The 23,031-nt window shown below is 49.5% G+C and overlaps 2 protein-coding genes across 2 annotated transcripts in view; one reads left to right on the plus strand and one right to left on the minus strand.

The window, feature by feature from the left end:
• INSYN2B (inhibitory synaptic factor family member 2B) overlaps positions 1-20,424 on the minus strand; it is a 102,836-nt gene extending 82,412 nt beyond the window's left edge. The window contains exon 1 of the mRNA XM_081135684.1: positions 20,290-20,424. The gene's annotated coding sequence lies outside the window, so the exon portion shown is untranslated. The remainder of the gene's footprint in view (positions 1-20,289) is intronic.
• The window catches only part of DOCK2 (dedicator of cytokinesis 2), a 345,160-nt gene that overhangs the window by 243,595 nt on the left and 78,534 nt on the right, over positions 1-23,031 (plus strand). Inside the window, exon 28 of the mRNA XM_081135683.1 lies at positions 22,790-22,888. Within this exon, the coding sequence (XP_080991809.1) occupies positions 22,790-22,888 (99 nt within the window). The remainder of the gene's footprint in view (positions 1-22,789; positions 22,889-23,031) is intronic.

Consider the following 23,031-nt stretch of genomic DNA (forward strand, 5'->3'; position numbering starts at 1 on the left):
TTTTTAAAGTCAGTTTCCCTGGCTGACTCTCTCCAGCAAAGCAAAGTACAAATGCAGTCTTTCTCAGAGACTGAAAAATGGATTCAGTTCATTCTCAAGGTTCTGTCCAGACCCATAAGTCTGGGAATGTGTCAAACAGAAGGAAAGCCTGCAAGACCTTGCTGCCTGGGCCAACACGCCTGCTTTCTGTCTCCCCGAGCGTGTCTCAATTGACAGCACCAGGCAGGGCTTGTTCCAGAGGGTTCAGGCTGGGGCCCACTGGGGGCTGAGTAGAATTTGGAATTCTAGTCCACTTCCATTCATTCTGGACTTTGTGCCTTCCAGTAACATCCCAGCCCTGACGGCAGGGACTGCGTGTCGTTTTGATTCCCAGCGCCCAGTGCGGAGCAAGCCCTCGACAAGTAGCGGTGAATGAATGAGTAAACATGGGCACCGTCAGTGTAGTTGGCTGTGTGACCTTTAACCAGTTGCTTAACTGCTCTGAGCTCCAGTTTCTGCATCCATGTCTCTACCTGCTGAGATTGCTGTGAGGATTAAATGAGACAAAATGTATAAAGCACTTAACACATTGCCTGACATACAATAAGTGCTCAACCAGTGCTAGCTGCTAGTATTTACTCTGTCCTTCCACAGCCCTGGGAGATGAGTACACATCCCCATTCCCACTGAGCAGATGAGAAAACTGAGGCTCAGAGGTGTCAGGTGCCTGCCCAAGGTCACAGATGGAACTGGGACTTTTTCCACTGCTGAACAGCCAACAGAAGGAAACTGCAGAACGACCTCGTTCCCACTAATGGAACAGCAGAGGTGACGTGTTAGGGTGGCCTGGGAACACACGGAGATCCTCCCAGGTCTTCCCGGCTTGCCCGGTGCCCTGGCCTCGCAGGGGGACTGGCTTCGATTCGTCTCAGGTTCCTCACCTGTCTTTCGCCCTGCTGGCTTCAGGGCGGGTTGAGCTCCAGTTAGTGCTGCTGTCCTTGCCCCTGAGCTCCCCCTGCCTGTGGGCATTTATTACTTTCTTAAACAAGCCTGCCTGCAGAGACACGCTGAGCCAGGCGGCGCAGGGCAGGGGGGCTTTTACTGCAAGTCCACCCTGAGCGAGCACGGCGCTGCGAGAGGGCCTGCCAGGCCCCCTTGCCCTGACACTGAAGTGTTATGCTCTGGAAAATTAAGCAGTGCAGACACTTTTAAAATTCGCCCACGGGATAGTTTTCCCGAACAGTGAGTACATGGAAACAAGACATCCACAGGCACAGTCCAACAAAGCATGGCCTTCAGTCAACTCGACTCCCTGCCTCATGGTGGGGCCTGACTAAATGGACACACAGATGATCTGGAACCTGCTTTTCAGGAGAAGGAACCTCCCCAATTGCACCTGACTGTGCTATTGTTAATCAGGAGCTTATGAGACTGTTAGAGACCATCTTTGCCTTCCTTCCCCTGGTCTAAGCTTGGATTCTGGGGACAATGAGAAGCCCCAGAGGTGAGCCAACAAGAGCAGCGCAAACAAAATCTGAAAAATCTGTCATCTGAGCACAGGGCTGGAGGTATAGAATGTTCTCCCTGAAACCCTGGTGTGCGCATTTAAATACAGCTTCCGCAGACATACAGGCTGGCCCTTCTCTCATCCCAGCCACCCCCCCTTCTTATTATTATTAAAACCGAGGACAAAGGGGATATTTTTCCCTTTTTAAAAAAATATTTTTACTGATTTTCAGAAAGAGAGGGAGAGCGAGATAAAGAGAAACCTCGATGTGAGAGCAGAACATCTATCTGCTGCCTCCTGCTTGATCCCCATTGGGGATGGAGCCTTCACCTGGGCATGTTCCCTGACTGGGAATTAAACCAGTAACCCTTTGGAGCATGGTCAATGCCCAACCAACTCAGCTACACCAGCCAGGGCTCCCCTTTTTTGGTGAGAATTTGCTGTGTGTGGTTTAAACATTCATTTTATAAGAATAATGTTACATTCCAAGACTCAACATAGGGCACAGAGCTCTCTTAAAGATCCTTCAGTAAGTATTATGGCCAGGAAAAGAGCTGGTGTGCCAGCAATGCCCAGCAGTAGCGAGGCCATTCATGCAGCAGGCTCTGTCATTTGTCAGCCACCCAGTCACCCTCATCACTGACTGGAGGTAAAAGGCCCTCACCTTTCACACTTCTCTATTTTGCCAAAAATACTTAAGACAGTGAGGAAAATATATAGTCTTCTTTGTGTACCTCAAATGATTGTTTTTATCAGCATGACTAGCTAGTGGTAGGTTTGGTAAGGAATGGCCCACCTTCCCAGAATCCAGATCAAATAGATTCCATTCATAAATTGTTGACTTCCAAAGTATTTAAGCCTAGGACTGGGCATAAAGAACATGTGGAGATGTAGGTAGCTTCACAGTATTCTGGTTAGGGGGAGTGGGTGTATATAAAGTGCATATTTTAGGGAATCAGAAGACCATTCTCCAGAAGCAGAGCTGATTCCACGTTCTGATGCTACGAGAAAGAAGTTTGGAGCCCAATATAAGAAAGAACTTTCCAACAATTCTAACTCTCCACAGGGGGAGGGAATTCCTGACCAGGTGGGTGGTTCTCTTCCTGGAGTTACTCAAGCAGAGGTCACTGGACCTTTGATTGGGGATGCTACAGGGGGCAGCGTGCACTGGACTAAATAACCCTGGAGAGGCCTTCCAGTTCTGAGGTCCTCTGACTTTGTCTTTCTCGGCAGCTGTTTCACTAATAACCGCTGTCCTCGTTGTGCCTCCCACGTCTTAAGACTCATCGTAGACCCTAGAAAGATCAAGAAAACGTGGTGCGGAGACCAAGTAGAATGCTCAGGGCGGAAAAAGGAGAGATGATGACAGATGGGAAAGAGATGGGCCTGGAAGAGAGGAGACAGAAGCCTGTCCGAGAGCAGAGCCTGCTAATGAGGGCAAACAGTAGTTTGATTTCGATTGAGGTCCAGGTTAGAGTAAATGGGGTGAAATTAAATCAAGTCAGTATAACACTGGGCCATCGGGATGCAGAGTGTTGGATCCGGTGCTATCACTCTCCAAGAATCGCCACTACTGAGGGTGGGCGTGAGAACAGGCTGAGCTGCAGTCCTCGCTCTTGTGAGACTGATTAAGGCAGAGTCTACCCTGCTTCTTCTCTAAGTCTTTTAATAAAGGACTCGTGGTAACTTCCTGCCAGTGTGTAGCTACAGGAGGGCAAATAATGTGGTCCCTGCAGAAAGCTGCACTCTTCTTCCATATCAGAAAGTTAAAACTGGGTAAATTGGTACATTTCCTTGCTTTCTGCCTTCGCCGCCAGAGAGCTCAGACCAGGTCCTTGGCTACTTACGCCTGCTCTGTGGTGGTGCCTGAAAGTCACCATTTCTGCTTCATGGGATAGATGAACCCACTTCAGGACACTGATCATATGGCTTGTGTTTTAACCTGTTGTTCATCTCACATCTTTTGGGAAGTGAGTAGGCTGTAATCTCATATCCTCAAGACAAAATAGAATAAAGGGGAAATAATTGATTGGGAAGGAACATGAGGCCCTGGGATAGGTGTTCAGTGTGGACTGAAGAATTTCGGTCACAGGAGATGACCAGCGATGGGAGGTGAGTCATTAGACGCCAGCATTCTTGGTCATGCCGTCATTACTCTCTCCCACTGTTCTTGTGCAATATTTAAACCTCTATAACTGTCATTAGACACCCTACACATGGGTAAGTGATGGCAGTGAGAGCCAGTTCAGGTCAACCAGTTGTCTGTTTGCAATTTCCTGAGATTAGGTAAGTTCAGTTGTATGTCCAATAATTGTCATCAGCCATAAGGTGAGGAGCAGTAAATGGGAAGCACCTTGGGGACAGGGAGTCATAGTTTTTATCACAGATTTCTTCCAACCTAGCATAAAGGCTGCCAGGTTTCTCCTGTCTGTGAAGGTTTCTTTAATTAAATTAAAAGAATTGAATATGATTGAAATAATTTGAACTGCACTGAACGGAATCAAATTGAATTGCTAGTCTCCCCTTTACATCAGGGGAATGTCTCACCTTTGTTAGCTAATCAACTCTAACAACAGAGCATTGTAAGCAGAGCATGCTGAGCATGGTGCTTATAATTTAAACATGTGTTCAATCAAAAATACTCACTGGGCACCTTTTTTATTCAGACCCTCCACTGGGTGCTGGGAAGCTAACAGTGGACAAGGCAGACAGGCATTGCCCCGGCCTTTAAGGAGGCCCAGTGAGGAAAGGAAATGGGCACTGAACAAGTCAATGCATAAATAAATAGCTAATTTAGAATTGTGACAAGTGGGAAAATGGAAAGTTTTGTAAAAGAATAACATGAGGTACCTATTAGAATAAGCTAAAGTATCCAACTTAGAGAAAGCCGCTGTGTCTGAGCAGAGTAGTGGGAGATAAAACCAAAGGAAGGACTTCAGATTTTACTGTAGCTAAGTGGAGTTGTGAGTAACGCGAGTTGGGCTTTTAAAAATCAACTGTGGTTACTCCCTGGCGGGGAGGAAGCAAGATTGGAAGCAGATGCCAGTCAGGAGGCGATTGCTGTAGAGCAAGAGAGAGACAGTGGTTGATTGAACCGGAGTAGAGCAATGGAGAGCCTGTGGCCATGTTCCGAAGGTAGAGTTGGAAAGAGCTTGGTCGACAGTTGGATGTGGCCAGGAAGAGAGGGCGTCAGAGGTGCCGGAAGCTTTTCATATGGACGGCTGGGAGGTGGAGGTGCTCTTACTGAGATGAGCAAGGGGATCAGATTTGAGATGAGTAAAGAATTCCAGCGGATCATCTTGAGTTTGAGATGCCTGAGAAATACCCACCTGGAGTTTTCAAATGGAGTCATGTATAGAACACAGAGCCCTTCTATAAATATTTACTGAAAACCTCACCCACGTCAGGTGCTGGGGCGGGTGCAATACAAAGATGCATGTCAGACCTCATCCCTGGCCTCCAGGACCTTAATGCCCATTGCTTAAGATGACAAACATTGCAATAAAAGGTGGGAAAGGTTTTTTCAAAAACTGTTAGAAAGACAAAGGAAGAAATAGGGCTACATGAGTTGAAAAGACAAGGAAAGTCCTTCCCGCTGAGATGATGGCAGGTGGACAGCAAGGTAGACGTCAGAGTGAGGGGAGAGGGCCTGGAGGCCGGACTCCAGTGGGGGCAGGACCCTCGCTGCCCAGAACCGGGCGCTGGCGCCTGTGCCCGCCTGACAGGGTGGACTGGGCCAGGGAGGGCGGACTCGCTTCTCAGCCCCAGCTGGGCCAAACCAGGCTGTGAGAATGGACATTTTGATGGTTAAAATGAGGGCCTGGGAGGAACCTGTGCACCTTGAGAAGCCAAGAAACAGAGGGACATTGGCCAGGTTTGCTCTAGAGAAACTGACACTCCTCCTTTCTAGAGGTGAGGAGGGCAGGAGCAGAGCTTTGGGCCGTCTCTGTGGCCCCCGCCTCTGCCCCTGGAGCATCTGTACTGGGCAACAAAACACCCCACGCCTTTGTTCTGTGTTCCTAAGGCACGGTTGTCTTTGGCTAAAGACAGTTTGTGAGGGGCTGAGAATGTTCTCAGAAGAAGAGCCTCTTTCAAGTAGTCCAGGTGTCGTGGGTATAAATTTGTGTCCAGGAACTATTGTGAGATAGAAGATGACAGAGCCCCGATTTTCTCTAAATCAGATCTAACCCAGAGCAGCCCTGACCTGACTCAGCTGGCTTTGGCAAGGACTCAATCTCAGCTTCCTCCCGTCCCAACCAGAGAGTCACAGAAAAGTTCCTGGCCAGGCATGCATGGAGATCCCCAGGCTTAGGTGCACCCTGGTCACTGCTGGTTTAGCCAGTGCATGGTCATGCATGTCCCTAATAGTGGGGCTGTGCTGGTTTGGTACCACTGGGGCCAGGGGCCAGGTCTCCTAGGGGCACAGTTCCCTCTGGGGCACGCCAAGGGCAGGAGCTACTGATCTTTGCTATACCCTTTTTTACCCCCCTCAGTTTCTGCCTCCCCCTCCCTCTCAGCATCCTGTGTCCCTTTTGCTCCCTCTGGGCATCAGTGGCTCACTGAAGTTGCTTTGCCTGAAAGCTCTCTAAGGCAGCAGGGCCCCAACATTCCTCCCTTTAGAGCCCTTGGAAGGCTTGTTAAATGCAGATCCCTGAGCCGGCACCGGGCTCTGATTCAGCAGGTCTGAGGAGGGGCCCGAGAATGTGCATTTCAAACAAAATCCAGATGATGCCTATGCTGCTGGTCCAGGCGTAAGAACCCCACTCCAAGGGGAGGGTATAAAAGTCCTGTTCCTCCTTTGGAACTGGCAGAGAGAGGGATGCCACAGGAAAGTGGACACAGAAATAAATATTTTAGTTAATCGCCACACCATCGACCATCTCAGGTTGAATGATAAAATTATATTGACCAACACATGATTCAGACACAGATTTTCAGGAACTCTTATGTTTGCTGAGGAGGTCTCAGGGGGTTACATTGTATGTTTTCTCCCAGGTGACACAGACCTGTCCTCGTCTGCAGTTCCTCTTTAGCCTGGAGCTCAAGACCCCTGAATTGGGACCCCTGGCCTCTGCTCCTGGTCAGGCGATTTTCAGAAAGTTGCTCCTCTCCTACCCCCAGGTTCAGATAATGATTTTTCTTTCTGTTGCCTGGACTTGTCATTGAGAAGCCTGGCGCCGTCTGTGGAATGTATTTGCAAGTAAAATGTCCCAGTGGCAGGAGAGAGGGCAGGCAGAGGGGCAGCGAGCTGTGGTGAATTGTCAGCCCCGCAGCCCGTGGTAGCTGTCAGCCCTCTGGCCAGCGCCTCTGCTGGAAATGGAAACCCGGAGGTGTCCCCGCCTGCAGGGCCTCCTGCTGCCTCTCCCGCAGCACCCGGGGATGGGGCTGCCCTTGAAAGTCAGAGTTAAGTGGAAATGCCCCTAGTGCTTCATCTCCCAGTGGCAGGGCTGAAGGGTGGTCAGGCTGGGACCGCCCTGCCTTCCAATCTCAGTGCATGTACTTGCTGAGTGTAGTTCCAGACGAGCTGGGTTACCTCTCTGTGCCAAAGTGTCCGTGTTTTTAAAGGCAGGTGATCACAGCATCTACCCCTAATGTTATTGTGAGGACTCAAAGAGACAATGTGTGTTCGTTGCTTAGCATGTACCTGCCACATTGCAAGTGTGCAAAGGAAGGGGAGTCTTTGTCACTCATCACCACTACTCTTCTTTGGATATTGGAGTTCACGTCTTAATTTTCCTCCTGGACCAGGAGCTTCTAAAGGCAGGATCCAGGTCTGATTGCCTTTTGTATCCATTCATTCCATAATCAAACCTCTGTCGAAGTCCTACTACGTGCTGGTCCCTGTGCTGGGGGCCCAGCATTCAGCCCTGCCCCTGGTGTGCAAGTGTTGGTGAGTGGTTAATGAATGAAAAGGGAGGACTGGGGAGGTTACAAAAGGCACCTTTTATTAAACAGCACCAAGTGTCAGAGTTGCTCTTCTCAAACTCGAGTGGCCTGCTGCCCGTCTGGGGATCTCCACAGAATCAAATTCTGTTTCGTCAAGTCTGGTCTGGGGCCTGAGTGAGACTCTTCATGTCTGACAATTCCCAGGCCACCCTGCTGCTGGTGGTCCAGGGACCACACTTTAAGTCACAATGCACTAGGTGCCGGCGCATTGTCTCGCGTACTGTTTATAACGCCCTATGCATCAGGGATGAGGGGAAGTCGATTCCTGGGAGTGAGTGGCTTGTTTATGACAGCTGGCCTGTCTGGAGTCTGAGCAGCCTGCCTCATTTTGTCTGTTTACCTACACTGACTCACTAAGAGCCGTGGTCCCCAAAGTCTGCTGCACATTAGAACCGCCCAGGGAGTGTTGAGAATCCCCATGTCTGGGGAATTGGATGGCAAATCATTCTAAGGTGCAGTAATGTTTGGGAGCCATAGGTTCTAAGCGCAGACTCATCCAAGGAACAAGAAAGGAAGGGGCCTAATTTGCAATCTCTCCAATTTCAGGTACCAAGCATAGGCTTTCAGTATTTGCAGCTAATGTTTCCTTTATTATTTTACAGACGAGGACATTGAGGCCAACAGAGATTAAGAGACTCATCCAAGATCTCTCAACTCATTTTGGGGAGGGGGTATTGTCGGCATGACTCTGAGTTGAAGAGCCCAGACCTCAGCTGCTTCTGTGTAGCTTTAACTTATAACCATTGATAACTTAGCCATATGCCTATACTCTTAATTGTAACCATTAATTGGGCACTTATTCTGTGAGTGGAACTAAATTATCCACTTAAAGGAATGTGACCACATTTAATTCACCTAACACCCCACAAAGTAAGCATTACTTCCAAAGGCCTACACAGCGAGGAACTGGGGAGCCAGGATGCAAATTCAGCTGGGGTGACGCCAAGTCCCCACCCTCAGAGTAGAAGGAGCTGGCTTCTTAGCCTTGTTTTATAGGTGAAGACCAGAAAGGGAAAGCAACCTGCCCTGGGACACACAAGAAGCAAGTGGCAGGACTGGAGCCGAGACCAAGGTCTCCTAACTCCGGGCCCAGTGTTGTTTCCTACTATATCCATGGGACATGAGACCAGAAGGAATGACCAGGACTCCAAAAGCTGTTCCCCGTCCCACTTAGGCTCCAGCCATGACACTGAGGAAGTCACTTTCCCTGACAGCTCAGACTTCAGTCCAATTCCCCGAGGAAACTAATTAGAAGAGAGCCCTTTACTGACCTGTGTGTCCCCTCCAAGCAGACCCACATCAGTACATGCCCTTTAGGTCCCTTCCCAACCTGTTCCCCATTTTCTCTTCCATCTGAGACCATATGTCTGTTCATGGAGCAAGTATTTGTTGAGTACCTACTATGAAGCAGGTACCATATTGCAGATGAAGAAAGAAGAAACTAGGACTCTACCCCCATCTCAGCCTTCACAGTCCTAAGGCAGAGATAGATAAGGAGAGGGCTCCTGAGAAGTGATTAGTGCCGTCAGGGATGATTCCAGGACACAAGAGCTCAGAGAAGGGCCCCCAACCAGCTGGGGGTGGAGAGACTCCCAGAGGCCTTTCTGGAGGAAGTGATGTCAAATATGAGACCTGAACTTCAGTAGAAGTGATGAGGCAAATTCTTTAAAGGGGTGTGTGTGTGTGTGTGTGTGTGTGTGTACGTGCATGCACTGCTGAGGCTGGGAATGCCACATGGACAGGCTGTCAGAGGTGATCAGAGTGTGATCTGGGTGAGTGAGCTGGAGAGAATTAGGACCAATTCCATGTGGCCTGATGATAGAGTTTGAAGGAGCAAGAACTGCAATTGCAAAGGGGCCAGATCATGCAGGACTCATACCCTCTGCTGAGTGGCTTGGACTTTTCTCTAAGAGTCAGTGGGATCCATGGAAGATTTTAAGCAGGAATGAGACTTAGTCTCATTCCAATTTGCTAAGGTCAAATTCTTACTGCAATAAGGAGATAAGAGGGGGCAGAGTTGGAGACAGGGGACCTCTTAGGAGGTTGTCGCCATAATCCAGGTCGCGATGGTGGTGGCTTCTATTAGGGCAGTGAGAGTGGGGGCAGAGAAATGAACACATTTAAGACAGATTCCTGAAGCTCCAGGGCCTGGTGATTTATGGGATATGAAAGGAGAGAGAGAAAGAGGGAGGGAGAGAGGGAACAGAATCAAGGACTATGGCTGGACTCTTGTCTTGAGCTAGTGGGTGGTTCTGAGGAGTGTGGGGAGGAGGAAGAGGGTTCTGGAGGGGAATTCCGGCTGATGTTGACATGTTTATTATGAGCTACCTACGGGGTGTCCCAGGGGACATGTCCAGTAGGAAGTTGGACTCCTGAGATGCTCTTTATTTATCAGAAGAGACCTTAAAGCTGTCAGCATTCTGTAATCTCATGATCTTATGAGAAAGGACCAAAAGAATGACAGCTTGATCCCAATCCTAGACTGCTTGTTCTATCTCATGATGTGGCTCAGGGAGATCACAGAGGCTCTGAGGGGCCTGGGGGACAGCTAAGACCTTTCTCTTTAAATTCACAGAAAATAATACCATCCTCTCAGTCTCTTTAATGGGAGTTCACTCACTTACTCATTGGGTAACCTTTTACTGAGCACTTGCCATGTGCCAGACATTGAGGATACAGGATGCAGAAGAAGGTCCCTGCCCTTGAGTGTCTCCAGGGCTAGTGGAGAGCACAGACACGTGGACATAGGATTAGGAGTCCACGTTATAGGCAGAAGGAGAGTTGGATGTCACTATTCAGGAGACCCAGATGTTCTTAGACTTTGGAATGCTAAATATCGCCATGGAGGAGGTGTGGGTACTCGTAGGCTGGTTTTCAGTTTTTACTTTTGTAAATTGTTCAGAATTCACAGCTGCAGATAGACTGGGCCTCCAAATTAAGTTTCATTATTTTTACATTTTTCAATGTTATCACAATTCTGACTCCCTCCAAGTCCTTAGGAAGGCCACCCCCAACGTCTACTCACTTGACGCTGTGTTGTGTTGATGGTGATGAAGACATTGAGAGGAGAAAGAATTGAGTGTTTTTGGAGGAGAGGGAGGGAGTGCCTACCTCTGTCTGGGGCAGAAGAACATCAGCTGGAATCAGAGAAGGCTTCCTGGAGGTGGGAATGGCATGTGTATGGGTCTTTATGAATGAATTGGACTTCATGGTGTGTAAAAGAAGGCATTCTTAGCTTATGCAAATGCCAAGGGAGTGAAGAGAAGTTTAGAGTAGATGGCATGGCTGGGGGGAGAAGCAGGATTCAGAAGGTGGGCAGCCTTGAATGTCCTTCAGGGGAGACATGTGGGCACAAAGGAAGCAGTGGGGAAGAGGCCATATGTGCAAATGCCCATGGGGACCAGGCAGGGACATAAAGATAAAACTACTCGGTTGACCAACTGTCTCAGTTTGCAGAGGGTTTTCTGGGACACAGGCCTTTCAGGACTAAAAGCAGGAAAGTCCTGAGCAAACCAGAACGAGTTGGTCACCGAAGACGGAGACCAGGCCTTGGCTGCCTGGAAAGTGCATGTCCAGCCCCTGAACCCTGGCCTCCCAAGAGGCAGCTAGCTCACAGCACTGCCATATGGGAATGCAGAATGCTATCTTGGATCCTCCCAATATCCAAAAGGAGTTGAAAATCCATAATTTTATGCAATAGCTTCTGGTGTTTAAATGTTAACCAAAAAAGTCAAATGTTTCATAAACACCGTGTTGGGCAAACAAAGCATTTCCGTGGGCTTTGGGAGGCCCAGGGGCCGCCAGTGTGAGGATCTCCGGGCAAAGGGACAAAAGCAAAGCCTCCCACATGCCCCCCTGTTCCTGCCCTGAGGCCCCTTAAACGCACATTCAGAAGATTTTCATTATGCAGAGTGACTTCAGTGATCAGTCGTGTGATTCCTAATTTGATGTCCTTAACCAGGTTTGGATGCTGGGGACAGAATGTAATAGAGCAGAGCAGGGATGTAGTGGGAATAGACACCCGTTCAGTTTCCTTGAGAGATGAAGTTCATGTTTGGGGGCTTGTTCTTCCCGAATCTGGAACCTGTGTGACGAGGAAGATGAAGAGGGACGTGCATCTCAAGCACCAGCCTCCGTGGGCAGCCGAGGCCCATTTCCCCTGGGCAGCAGGGCAGCCACCTGGCTGAGCCAGGGTTAGGAAAGAACAGTCATTTTGTTTGTGGGGAACTTGGAGGCTCACAACGTGAGGAAGCCATGGAGAATTGTATCGTTTTAACGTTGTGGACAGAATGGTTGGGTTCTAGTACCAGTTCTGCCGCTTTCAGAGGCTGTGTGACCATGGGGAAACCACTGATCCTCTCTGGTCCATGGCTCCCCAATTTGTGCTGCAAAGAGGCTGGCTTCCAAGGATTCCCAAGAATCACTCTTCTCATCAACTCTCTAATTCTAAGCTTTAACTTTGATTAGACTTCTGCTGGGATTTCTCCTGGCCTGCCAGGGTGAGAGAGTCAGCAGGGGTTTTAAAGAACAGATCAGTCCAGACAATAGTAACATCTTTTTTTCTTTTCTAGATAGAATTAGTAGATAGGGGCTGTAGTAAGTTGATCTATCTGGGAGCCACCAGGCCAGCTCTCTGGATGGCATTTTTCTTTGTGTCGCTTGGTTTTTCTTTAATTGGGTCCCATCACAGCACAGTGGTGGGAGGTGGGTGCAGGAAAAAAGCATCAAAGGCAGGGCTCTCTGACCAGGGAGCCTTCTGCTCTGGGAGAGGGGAGGGTGGGGCAGGTAGGGGAGGACCTGTGTTCATGCCAAGCTGCAGTGTCACCTTTATTAATGATGACGGGAGAGGGAGTCAGCAGGCAGCTAATGCGGACTGCAGCGGATCGTAATTGGAAGGTGTTGTTACCATTCCAGAGGACAGGGAAGCGAAAGTGGGACAAATGGGAATTTAGGAGGAGGGAGGTGAGCAGAGGGAAAGAATGGGGGGGGGGGAGTATGATGTCATTGGGAAAATTGCAAACCAATAAATCAATGAGGTGTCATTCCTGGGTCAGGTCAGAGAGGAAACTGCCTACGGAGGAGCCAGCCTGTCGGGAGCTGGGGCTGACAGGAAGCACAAGATCGGTGTTCTCGCCAGGGGTCAGCTGAACATGAGCCCCAGGAATGGACTTGCGCTGCCTTCTGCCTCTTCCTCCGTGGGCCTCTGGGGGAGGGGAGGGTTGGTTTTTGCATTGGAAGCAATGCTCTGTCCAAAAGGGCCTTATAGGGGGGTCCTTACTGTGAAGCCTTGGAGTCCGCTTTGCAAACAGTGACCTCCAAGTTCAGCTTCATGGGATTTTTTTTTTTTTTTATCAGTGGGACCAGCTTCATAAAAACCGGAGTGTGAGGGTTCTTCCAGTTTTACTAGAATAGATGAAACAGTGCGCCCTTTGTAGAAATGAAGAGCAAGGACTTTGGTAGCTTTCTTTAGTTCTCAAGACCTTGTGAGCAGAGCTGGCCCGAAGGCAGCCCAGTAGGCAGGTGCCTGCACGGCTCCCCGTTCCCCACCGGTTGAGGTTCGAAGCCCTCAGCCTGACACTCAGGACCCTTCCCCTCTGCCGTCCACGCATCCGTCGCGATCTCCCCTAAGCTGCCGCTGCACCTGCGCACCCCTCCAATGAGCCGCCCGACCCTGGCACCTGGGTGTGCTGGACCGGCCGGCCACTTGCAGGAACAGCTAGAGCTATAGGGGGAGGGGAAGTGCTAGGAGAGGCCTGGTTGAAAAGTTGGGCTCAAGTTTAGAACGTGATGTGAGAGACCTTCATTCTTTATTCCTCAAGAGGGGTAAACTTTTACCCACAAAGTAATTGCCTCTCCTGAAATCTCTTGCCTGGCTACCTGGTTGCCCACGAATGTGTTTGTCTGCGTACCCCTCCTCTCCTTCCAGCGTGGAAGCCCCCCAAGGGAGACAAAGGGCAGATAGAGCTTGAACCAATCCCCACCCGCAACGTAGCTCCCCAGGTCCGCAGGGAGGTGTAAATCAGCCCCCACGAGTCACCCTAAAGCCCACTCTACGCTTCCTCCATTGATCGGCAAACTTCCTGTGAACCGGCAGGGGGGCTGAGGCTGGGTGGCAGGAAGGCTGTGTGAGTGCCTCTGGGGAGCCAGGGTCCCCACGGACCCACTTCCACTCCATCCTCACAGCAGTGCTGTCGGCAACAAGCACTGTTACCCTGCTTCAGAGGTGAGAGAGCTGAGGCTCAGAGAAGGAAAGCCACTTGCCCAAAGTTTTAGAGCATGTCGGAGAGAGCCGGGATTTGATCCCAGGACTTGGTATGGCTGTCTGGGGCCTTCTGGAAATGCTGTGTCTACGGGAAACCAGATATGCTTCCTGGTTTGTGGTGTTGGTGTCTCACACTGAACCCTTCTTAACCTTCAAAGCCCCCAAGCAGTGCCGAAAACGGAGGGTTATCCTCAGCTAAGTGTAAGATTGTGGGAGACTGATAAGCCCTAGAGCATGGTTAGTAAGTGGCTGGTCTTATCTAGGTAGCTGTGTGTCTAGCCTTAGCCGTTGGTCTGAGGTTAGGGCCACAGCTCCAAACTAGCTCCATTCTTTCATCCATCCATCCATCCATCCATCCATCCATCCATCCATCCATGTGCCCATCGTTTCGCCATCCGTCTTTTTATCTCTATATAGGCACAAGAAATGTCTAGAGTATTTCTTAATATTTTAGAGGTCTATTGCATTGCATTGAATATTCTTAATATTCAAGTTTAGGCAGGGGGCATGAGAAAGTGAAATATTACACACTTTCCTTCATGTGATTGCTTAATTTTCATATTAAAATTATATCATGTTTACAAAACAATAGTCTTTTTGATTTTTCTAAAGAAAACAAAAGCCTTCTGGAGTCACGCAGCTTGCGGCCAGGCCCTACCTCTCTGTCCCTCGTCTGTAAAGCGCGCGTGGCTTTGCCAGTGCCGACGGGGTGTTGGGAGGAGGAGATGAGCTACGCCATCGATAGCACTTGGCCCCTAGCAAGTGCTCAATAGCTGCTGGCTGCCGTGGCCATCAGCATACTTCATTAGCACAGTGTCTGATGCATAAATGCCCAACTAATATTAGCTCTCCTTCTTCCAGTTCTTTTCTTCCCTTGCCACAACCCCACGGAAAGTCCTCACTGATGGATAAATAAGAGGGCTTAGCACTCTGCCGGACACACACTCCGCCCTTTAAATGTCAGCTATTGTTGGTTCCTTTAGCTCACAGCGCCTCCTACCTGAGACGTAATGTCCTTTTGCAGCACCTTTTTCTATTGAAGGTTGACCTTGGTGTCATCTATAACCTGGATGCAAAAGCTGCAGGAGAGAGGAGGTGAGGGGCTCCTTAGGGGTCTCATCCAGAGCCCACAGCCTCCCGATGCCCCTGGCTCTGATTTCCCCGGGGAGATGCGAGCTGAGGGCAGCATGATGCTGTCTGGGACTCAGAGCAGGCTTTTATGCAGCCTTCCCCGAAGCGTTCAGTGAGAGCATGGAAGGCCATCCCTGGCGTATGTACCAAGAATAAGTTCTTGTTTCTGAGACTATTCCTTTTGCAATCACATTTGTGAACTTCCCCACCCACACCTCCACCGACGCAATTAGAAACATTTAGAACAATCATCTGTTCAGTTGAAACCTGGGGTGTCCTGAATGATAGCCCCTCCTCTGGCAAGCAGGCCTCGCAGGTCCAGGGATTTGAATGGATTTAACCAGAGACTGGGAGTGGCCAGAGAAGTCCCCTTTCATTCAGCTCTGAAAACAGGGAGACGAGCCCAAGTGAAACTGGAGTCCACGTCCAGGCCCACCAAAGGAGGGCCTGAGTCTGCTTTAAACCAATCAGTTAGTGAGAGACACTTTGCTGTGGAGCCGTGACGCTACCACGAATGAGGAAGAGGCAACATTAAAACATAGCTTGTGTTTTCCATGGACCATGACCCCAGGAACAACGTAGTATAGTGTCTTGGAGATGGGCTCAAGTGGTAAGACATGGAAAACACCTCTTTAAAGAGGGATTCTTGAAACACACAGCAGCCAGAGCAAGCTTCTTAAAACCCAAATCAATGGTCTCCCTTTGCACTTGGGTGAAAATCCAAACTCTTGCCTCTGACCCCCGCCTGACTCTCTGACCTCATCTTACGCCATGCCTGCACTCATTTCGTACCTTCCAGCCATGCTGGCCATCTTTGGACTCCTCCAGAACTCTAAGCACATCCCACCTCAGGGCCTTTGCACCTGCTCTTCAGTTGCCCCAGAATGCTGTTCTGCCAGACTCTGGCATGGCCAACGCTCATCATTCAGATCTCCACTGAAATATCAGGTCTCTAAGAGGCCACCTTTGTCTCCCCTACTGAAAACGGGTCCCTTCCCACTCCAATCTACCTCTTTGCTTTGTAATATTTTATTTGTAGTAGATATCACTGTCTAAAATGATCTTATGTGTGTATTTACTTGTTTATGGTATGGTTCCCTGGCCCTGGCCCTCTGCCCGATGGGAATATGAGCTCCTTAAGAAGAAATCCCTTGTGAATCTCATTCATGACTGTACCCCAGCACCTGGAAGTGTGTACACTCTTCTGGAGCATAGTAGGTGCTTAAGGAATACTTGTTAAGTTAAAGAATGTGTGGAAGAATGATCTCACTCTGGCTTGATCAAATATAATGTAAGATGGAATGTGCTCAGATTAGAACAAAATCATTTCATTTCATTTCTAAGTTAACACGTGACCCTAGCTTTTCATAGTTTGTGAGGAGAGTGGTTCCTATAACATTCTTTCAGAGATGGGGAATGTTATAATAAATTCACTCTCTCAGCTAGCCAATATTTACTGATCCCATACTATGTGCAAGTTCAATTCTAGATTCTGGCAGTACAGCAATGAATAAATGGACAGAAATTTATGTCCAGGTGGAGCTACCAGAGCTGACATGGGAGACCTGGTAGATTTATGAAAAGAACACAGGTGTTGGAATCAGAAAGACCCAGATTTTAATTCCTGCCCCATCATATACTAAGCGTCTCTCTAGGCAAACTGCTTTACCTCTGTGCATCTCACTTTCCTCATCTGTAAAATGGGCATAAAGCTGACCTCAGGAGATTGTTGAGATGATTCAGTGAGATGATGATGAATGGAATTTGCCGGCCTTCTACCTCCCCTTGGATTAAATATCCCATCCAATTGTTTTCTTTGGAAGATTTAAAGTCACCCCACACTACAGAGCCATGTGCTCAGGCTCCAACCAGTATCAGAAGGTATCAGTTTCAAAGGAAGAATGTGTGACCAATTCAGGCTCCTCTTGCAGCCTGGATTCAGAGCAGCCTTGGGACCCCTCCCCTCCTGCTCCTTGTCAGTGAGGACAGCTCTCTGAAGAGACAGCGTGGCTGCAGTTCTGGCCCCAGCAGTGCTGGACAGCTGGCCCATCATTAATACCTACAGCACTAGGTGGGGCTGCACCCAGCTAACTCTACTAGAGCTGCCATGTTGTACACGTGAGTGTGTCAGGGGACATCCAGAGTACACGGCATTCAAGCAGCACCTTTCTGTTTTCCTGTGATGTTGGGCCTTTGACATGGAGCAGGTCACAGGAAACCCCTGGACCTGTGCCCATCCAGAAGCTTCCCCTGAAGGAAGATGGCTTGGTTATCTCTATCACAGCAGGATCCCTGGGTAACCAAAGAACGTCACCGGGTGCAGAGACAGGCACCCCTAAAGCAAACAGCTGGGGGGACTACGTTTTCGATATTTCATGCTTTTGGACGCTGTTGTCATTCTTCCTACCTACCAGCAACTATTCCCAAATAAAAGAAACCTCCCAGCATGCTCTGTTCCAAGAGGCACACACTCGATTTACTAAACAGCTGGATGTTGGGCACGTTGTTAACCAACATCAGAGTCAAAGGGCGCTTAGCTGTTTGTCTCAGGCTGTGACGGTAGCCCTTGATGTGTCCACAGACAGTCACAGGTGGGTGGAGGCATCACTTCCTCTGCCTGGGTCAGGATTTCAGTTCACTGATCTGCAGTTTCTCTGGCCCAGAGCCAGCAACCATGACAATAGTAGTAATAGCTGGTAATTATTAGGCCTTTCTATGTTCTAAGAGCTTTACACAAATTGATTTAATTCTCACCGTAACTGTATGACACAGGGAAAATTTCTGTCCCCTTTTACAGGGGAGGATGCTGAGACACCAGACCGTTCCCAAGGTCACAGAGCTAGTAAGGGGGTAGAGTTGGGGTTTGAGCTCAGGCCGCCTGACTCCTAGGCCCCCACTCTGGTTCTCGCCACCTGCTCCATGCTGCACCCCAGAACCTAGAACAGTGCCCAGAACTTGATGGCTGCTGAAAGGGAACGCACACTCTAGTTTCCCCAAACATCACTGCAAACTACCACCCTGAGCCGCCTGACCAAGCTCTCAGATGAAGGAAGGGGGTGCAGGGTCCCAGTTTTTCCTGACACCACAGCCTCCAACCTCCGGTCCTGATCCACCACGCAGCCAGCACCAATTCCATCCAAGAATAAAATCTGTTATATAACCACATGGCAGACATAGCGGGAAGTGGAGAAGCAGCCGAACTGTGGACTTGGCCACTTCTAATCTCCGAGGGAAATGGATGGTCCAATAGACGGAACTTTTCATCTCCCTATGAGCCTCCCTCGACGTGCAAACTTTCCTTCTTTGCCTTTCCTTGCTGTTTTCAATACTTTATTTTATTTTGGTCGTGCACATTATTTGAAGTTACTATAGCAACGTGTCACCAGCTGGTATCGCATAGTAATGTTGGCATTTTAGGTAGCAAGCTCCCTCCTGAAGTTGGCTGTTTTCCTCCCTCTGCGATCTCGTCACTCCCACTAACCCCAGGTGAGGGGGGAATTCATGGGCAGCAGCCATGCCCCCCCCCACTTTGTTTGTTTTTCAAGGCTGGGCAAACCGGGAGCCTCTTCCCGGTTCATGGGACACTGCAGGGGTCCTCACTGCCCAAGGTGTGTTTGCATTAGAGCTGGTGAAACAGATGTGTTTAAGTTGAGTGCTGTGCACCGAAACTATCAATATGATGATGGTGCTGATGGTGCTGTTTTATGCGAAGGAGAATGATATGGGGAGGATCACAATCACCTAGTATCCCAGCTAATTAATATTAATCACACGATACTGGGTTTTTCTTTTTCTCTCTTGCCATTACACGGTGAATGTTTGCCTTTGGAGCCTCGGCTCTCTCCCAGGTGTGCAAGACCTCCCCCCACACTGCTGGGCTGAATTAATTAAGAGGACTGATCGTCTGGGTGGCTGAAGAGGCTTCCACGGGGGGTGGGGGAAATGAGCCCTACCACACAAGGTGCTAAGCAGCCCCTCATCAGCTGAGTGCCTGCGAGGACTGCACTGATTTTTACACGTTTGACCTAGTTTCAAACCGCGTCTCTTCCTGCTGTGATTCATTAGCTACATTTTAAACCACCCTGAAAGAAGTCGAGGTGACTCTGCCTGGCTCATGCCAGCATCTCGGATACAATTTCTCTCCGGAACTGAATATGCAGGTCCCCTGGCATTCTGTTTTAGGAAGCAATTTCCCTTCCCATCCAGGCGCTGGCATGCTGCTTGGGTATGGATGAGTGGCCGCCTCATGCCTCGGTAGTAAATACCTGTCCACTACAAAATCTCCGCCAGGGCTGGGAGGCGGGCGGTTCTCCCCAGCCTGGACTGCAGGGGACCCCTCCACCCCACCATTCCCCAAGCGGTACCCAAAGGCTGTTCCATGCTGCCGATGGGGCTGGGAGCTTGGGCTCCTGCACTATAAAGTTTGAGCTATGCCAACGTTAGGAGTATCTGAGTTGCATTTGCCCTAGCAATCATCACCCCCGCCCCCCGCTCCCCATTCCTCTATCTCTTTCTAAACATTTACAACATGGTGGGTGTAGATCTCAAACTTGTAAGACAGGAAGGGGGGCAGGAATAAAAAGGTGGCGCGCCATGGCGAGGACACTGCTGGCAAAGGGGTACACGTCAGAGGAGCCTAATGTTATTCCATCTCTCCATCCGTGCACGAGACTTTTTTATTTTTTTTAATTTAAGTGACTGGAGGATCCTTTTCTAAATACGAGCCTGCTGCTGGCATCTCATGCCATTTCACAAATCAGTCAGCCACACTGGTGTGATTTCCGACAGATTTGCTACTATGGTGGGCTAGACACTGTAGTAGAAAAAAGGGGTGCTCCCAGGCGGAAGTGAAACACTGTCATTTCTCACCAGCGGCCAAATGCAGGTAACTTGTCCAAACTTCAGTCACATCGCACCACTGAGAGGCACTCAGCCGGTTTTTCTCTGTGGCAGTTACAGCGAAGAAAGGAACACGCCGGTAAAAGTAATGTTGATTGATGGGTGGACTATAACACCCCGAGCCAGTCCTTATAAAAAGATAATGGTTTCTTTCATAAAATGGTCACTCTCTCTCGATGGGCACCAGGACCCCCTCTCCCTTTTAATTTTTTTTCTAAAATGAAGCAATGAAGTTTCTCTAAACAAGGCTGAAGACAATGCAGCCCTTTCAAGGTAATTCCCTTGAACTTGAGCTCTGGCTGAGGTTTGTTTTTGGCTTTTTTGCCCCCTTCAAATTCAAATCAAGCCCTTGGGTCTGACAAGCATTCCCTGTCTGTGCATTTGGGGCAGCCTGCGGTTCTCACAATGGTGGATTTCCCACCGCATGCCACACACACACACAGCCCACGACCCCAGGACTCTTCTACGCCAGAGCTTTAAAAGTAAACTATTGTCCACGAGACGATCGCATTTTCTCCTACAGGATCATCCATCACAAAAAATAAGACCTGCCCAGAGCTCTTACCTTGAAGCAGTGGAATTACCTGCAGAGGAGGTCTCCCTTCCCTTGCAGCAGGAGCCAGGCTTTGGCCAGCAGGAGAATTACTCCACGAGAAGGAATAATCAGTCCTTCATATTGTAATTTTCACTGTTGATATGCAAGAAGTGTAGTGGGTCTGCTCACGTAGGAATAAATAAAAAGCCGAACAAACTGCACGGCAGCTACCATGTGAAATGTGAAAGGAAAAGACCTCTAGTGGCCGCCGGCTGAATTCTTTGAGGAAGGGAGAGAGGAGGTGGAGGGAGTAGAGGAGACAGGAGTGTGTGCTGGGGCTCGCTCTCTCTCTCTCTCTCCCTCTCTCTCTCTCCCCCTCCCTCCCTCTCTGTCTCTGTCTCTGTCTCTGTCTCTGTCTCTCTCTCTCTCTCTCTCTCACACACACACACACACAAACACACACACACACACACATATATACACAGCACCTCCCAAACTCTAAGATTTCTCCTTTCCTGCTTCCAGCCTGGCTGGAGGGATGCACAGTAATAAAGCCTGTTTCCTGGTTTAAGTGGGATCTGGTTAAGTGGACAGTGATAGTGATGCTCTGCCCGGTTTGCAAGGGACTGGTAATGTCACAAACTCCCCTCCACCCCTGGGTGCCTGAGCAGGAGAGAGGATTACTCCCTGGATGGCCTAGGAAGGCAGTCGCACCCCTCCCACGCAGAGAGGCTCAGGTCCCCTTGACCAAGCACAGTGTCAGTTCTGCTGCCCCTGAGTGTGTCAGCCTTGTGCTGTCCGCCAGCTCTCATGTTTTCTGAACATTATGGTGGTGTGTGTGGTGGCCACCAGTGGGCAGACTGGCTTCATGGATGTGTGGCCTGGCCTGGTGCTCAGAGGGCCCCATGGCTGTCTTGAAATGTGGATAATTTTTAACAAGGATTCTGCATTTTCATTTCGTCTGAGCCCCACTGATTACATAGCTGGCCCTGCTGACGGGGAAAGCACTCCCTCTCCAACGTCCTAATTGGAAGGAACCTGGAAGCAAATGAGAATCCCTGTCTTTGGGAGCTACTTTTGGGAACGTGAACTTGAGGGACATCCATTTCCCAAAAGCCTTCCTGTGGAGGAGTAGGGAAGGGGCTTCCTGCGGACATCGAGGCTGTTCCACCACCAGCTAAACCATAAACCTGCCATCTGGGGGAATATTTTTACTTCTTTTTTTTTTTTTTTAACAAAGGAAGAATTGGGAGTTCTTTTTATTTTGTGTGTATGTGGTGTGTGTTTTGTTGTTGTTGTTTAACAAAGACAGCAGTTTTCCTGGTTCAGACATAATACTCAGAGCCCCCCTCTGGTGTGTGCTATGCCTGGCACCCTTTAACAGCGGGGCTTCCTGCGGACGCCTGCATCTCACCAAGCCAACTGTCTTCTGCAATCTTGTTCTTGACCGGGCCTCGTGGAGCTTCTTAGGCTGAGATAGCGGTCCCAGTGGAGTCTTGCAGGAGGCCATCTCGAGTGGCTTCCTCCCTCCCTGCCCGCTGCCTGGGATTTGTGGTTGGTACTTCCTGTGCCAGGTTTCCAGAGCAGATCTCCCTAAATCCTGCTTGCAGACACTAGCCCAAACAAAACTCACCCTGAGACAGGCTCACACAGTCTGGAAGGGGCAAAGCAGGAATGGGTGAGACAATGGACTCTGGTGTGTGAAAGCATGTGGTCCTCTCTCCCCTGATCCCGCAGGTCCTTCTTGACCCACCCAGTCTCCAAGCTTTTGCATGGATTTCCCTCTCGTTTGAATCCCTCAGCACTTGGTCTGCTCCCCAGATCGGGGGTCGTGTACTTTTCCCCTCTTGGATGTCAATCTTACCTTCCCAACTAGATCATGAGCTGCTGAGGAGCAAGGACAACCTCTTCCCATTCATTTTACCCCCCATGGCCCTTAACCCGTGGCACTCAGTGGCTGCTGGCCTCTCACTGGCCCCCTCATGGTGGCTGAACCACAATCCTCCCACAGAGAGTGTCAGTGCATTCCAGGTGCTCCAGGGGCCATTTGATTCTTCTATATACCTCTTGGAGCAGATACGGGTGGACTATTGTCCCACTTTACAGATGAAAAATTTGGGGCTTAGATATGTGAAATTGTTTACAAGAAAATTAAACTGTCTCCAGGATCTTGATATAGGCTGGTTCTCCTGACACCAATGCAGGGCTCTTTTCCCAGTGTCCACACAGCTGAAGGGGTAATGGACCAAGCTTTATATTCTGTGCCTGGAGCTCCTATTACAGTCCCAGGCACATAACAGGTGTTTAGTGAATGCTTTTTGGATGAATGAGCTGATGAATGAACCATAAAGAGACATTTCATCATAGGGCAGTTTCGTATGATGATCTGGTAAGGAGATATTCTCCATCCATGGGGGGCATTTTCATACTCGCCTGGGATGGTTGGAGTATCTGAGGTCAAGGAAATGGGGAAGATGAACCTCACAGTCCTCTTTCCACTATCTCATGGCGTTTTCTTTATTTCTTGCAGAGTCACTTTGTGGCATGTATGACAGCTATTTTAAACCAGATGGGCGACCAGCACTACTCCTTTTATATTGAGACCTTTCAGTCCAGCTCGGAACTTGTGGTGAGTCCATAGGATGCTGGGGGCGGGGCAGTGTGGGGGAGACAAGTTACACTCTTGGTCCTCAAGAGTTGAGGGCAAGGAGGGCTCCACCATGGCCTTGGGCGTGTATGTGTCCAAGTTGACAAACGTGACCGTGTGGTTTC

The sequence above is a fragment of the Miniopterus schreibersii genome, assembly GCF_964146895.1.
Source record: "Miniopterus schreibersii genome assembly, chromosome: 4".
NCBI classification, from domain to species: domain Eukaryota; kingdom Metazoa; phylum Chordata; class Mammalia; order Chiroptera; family Miniopteridae; genus Miniopterus; species Miniopterus schreibersii.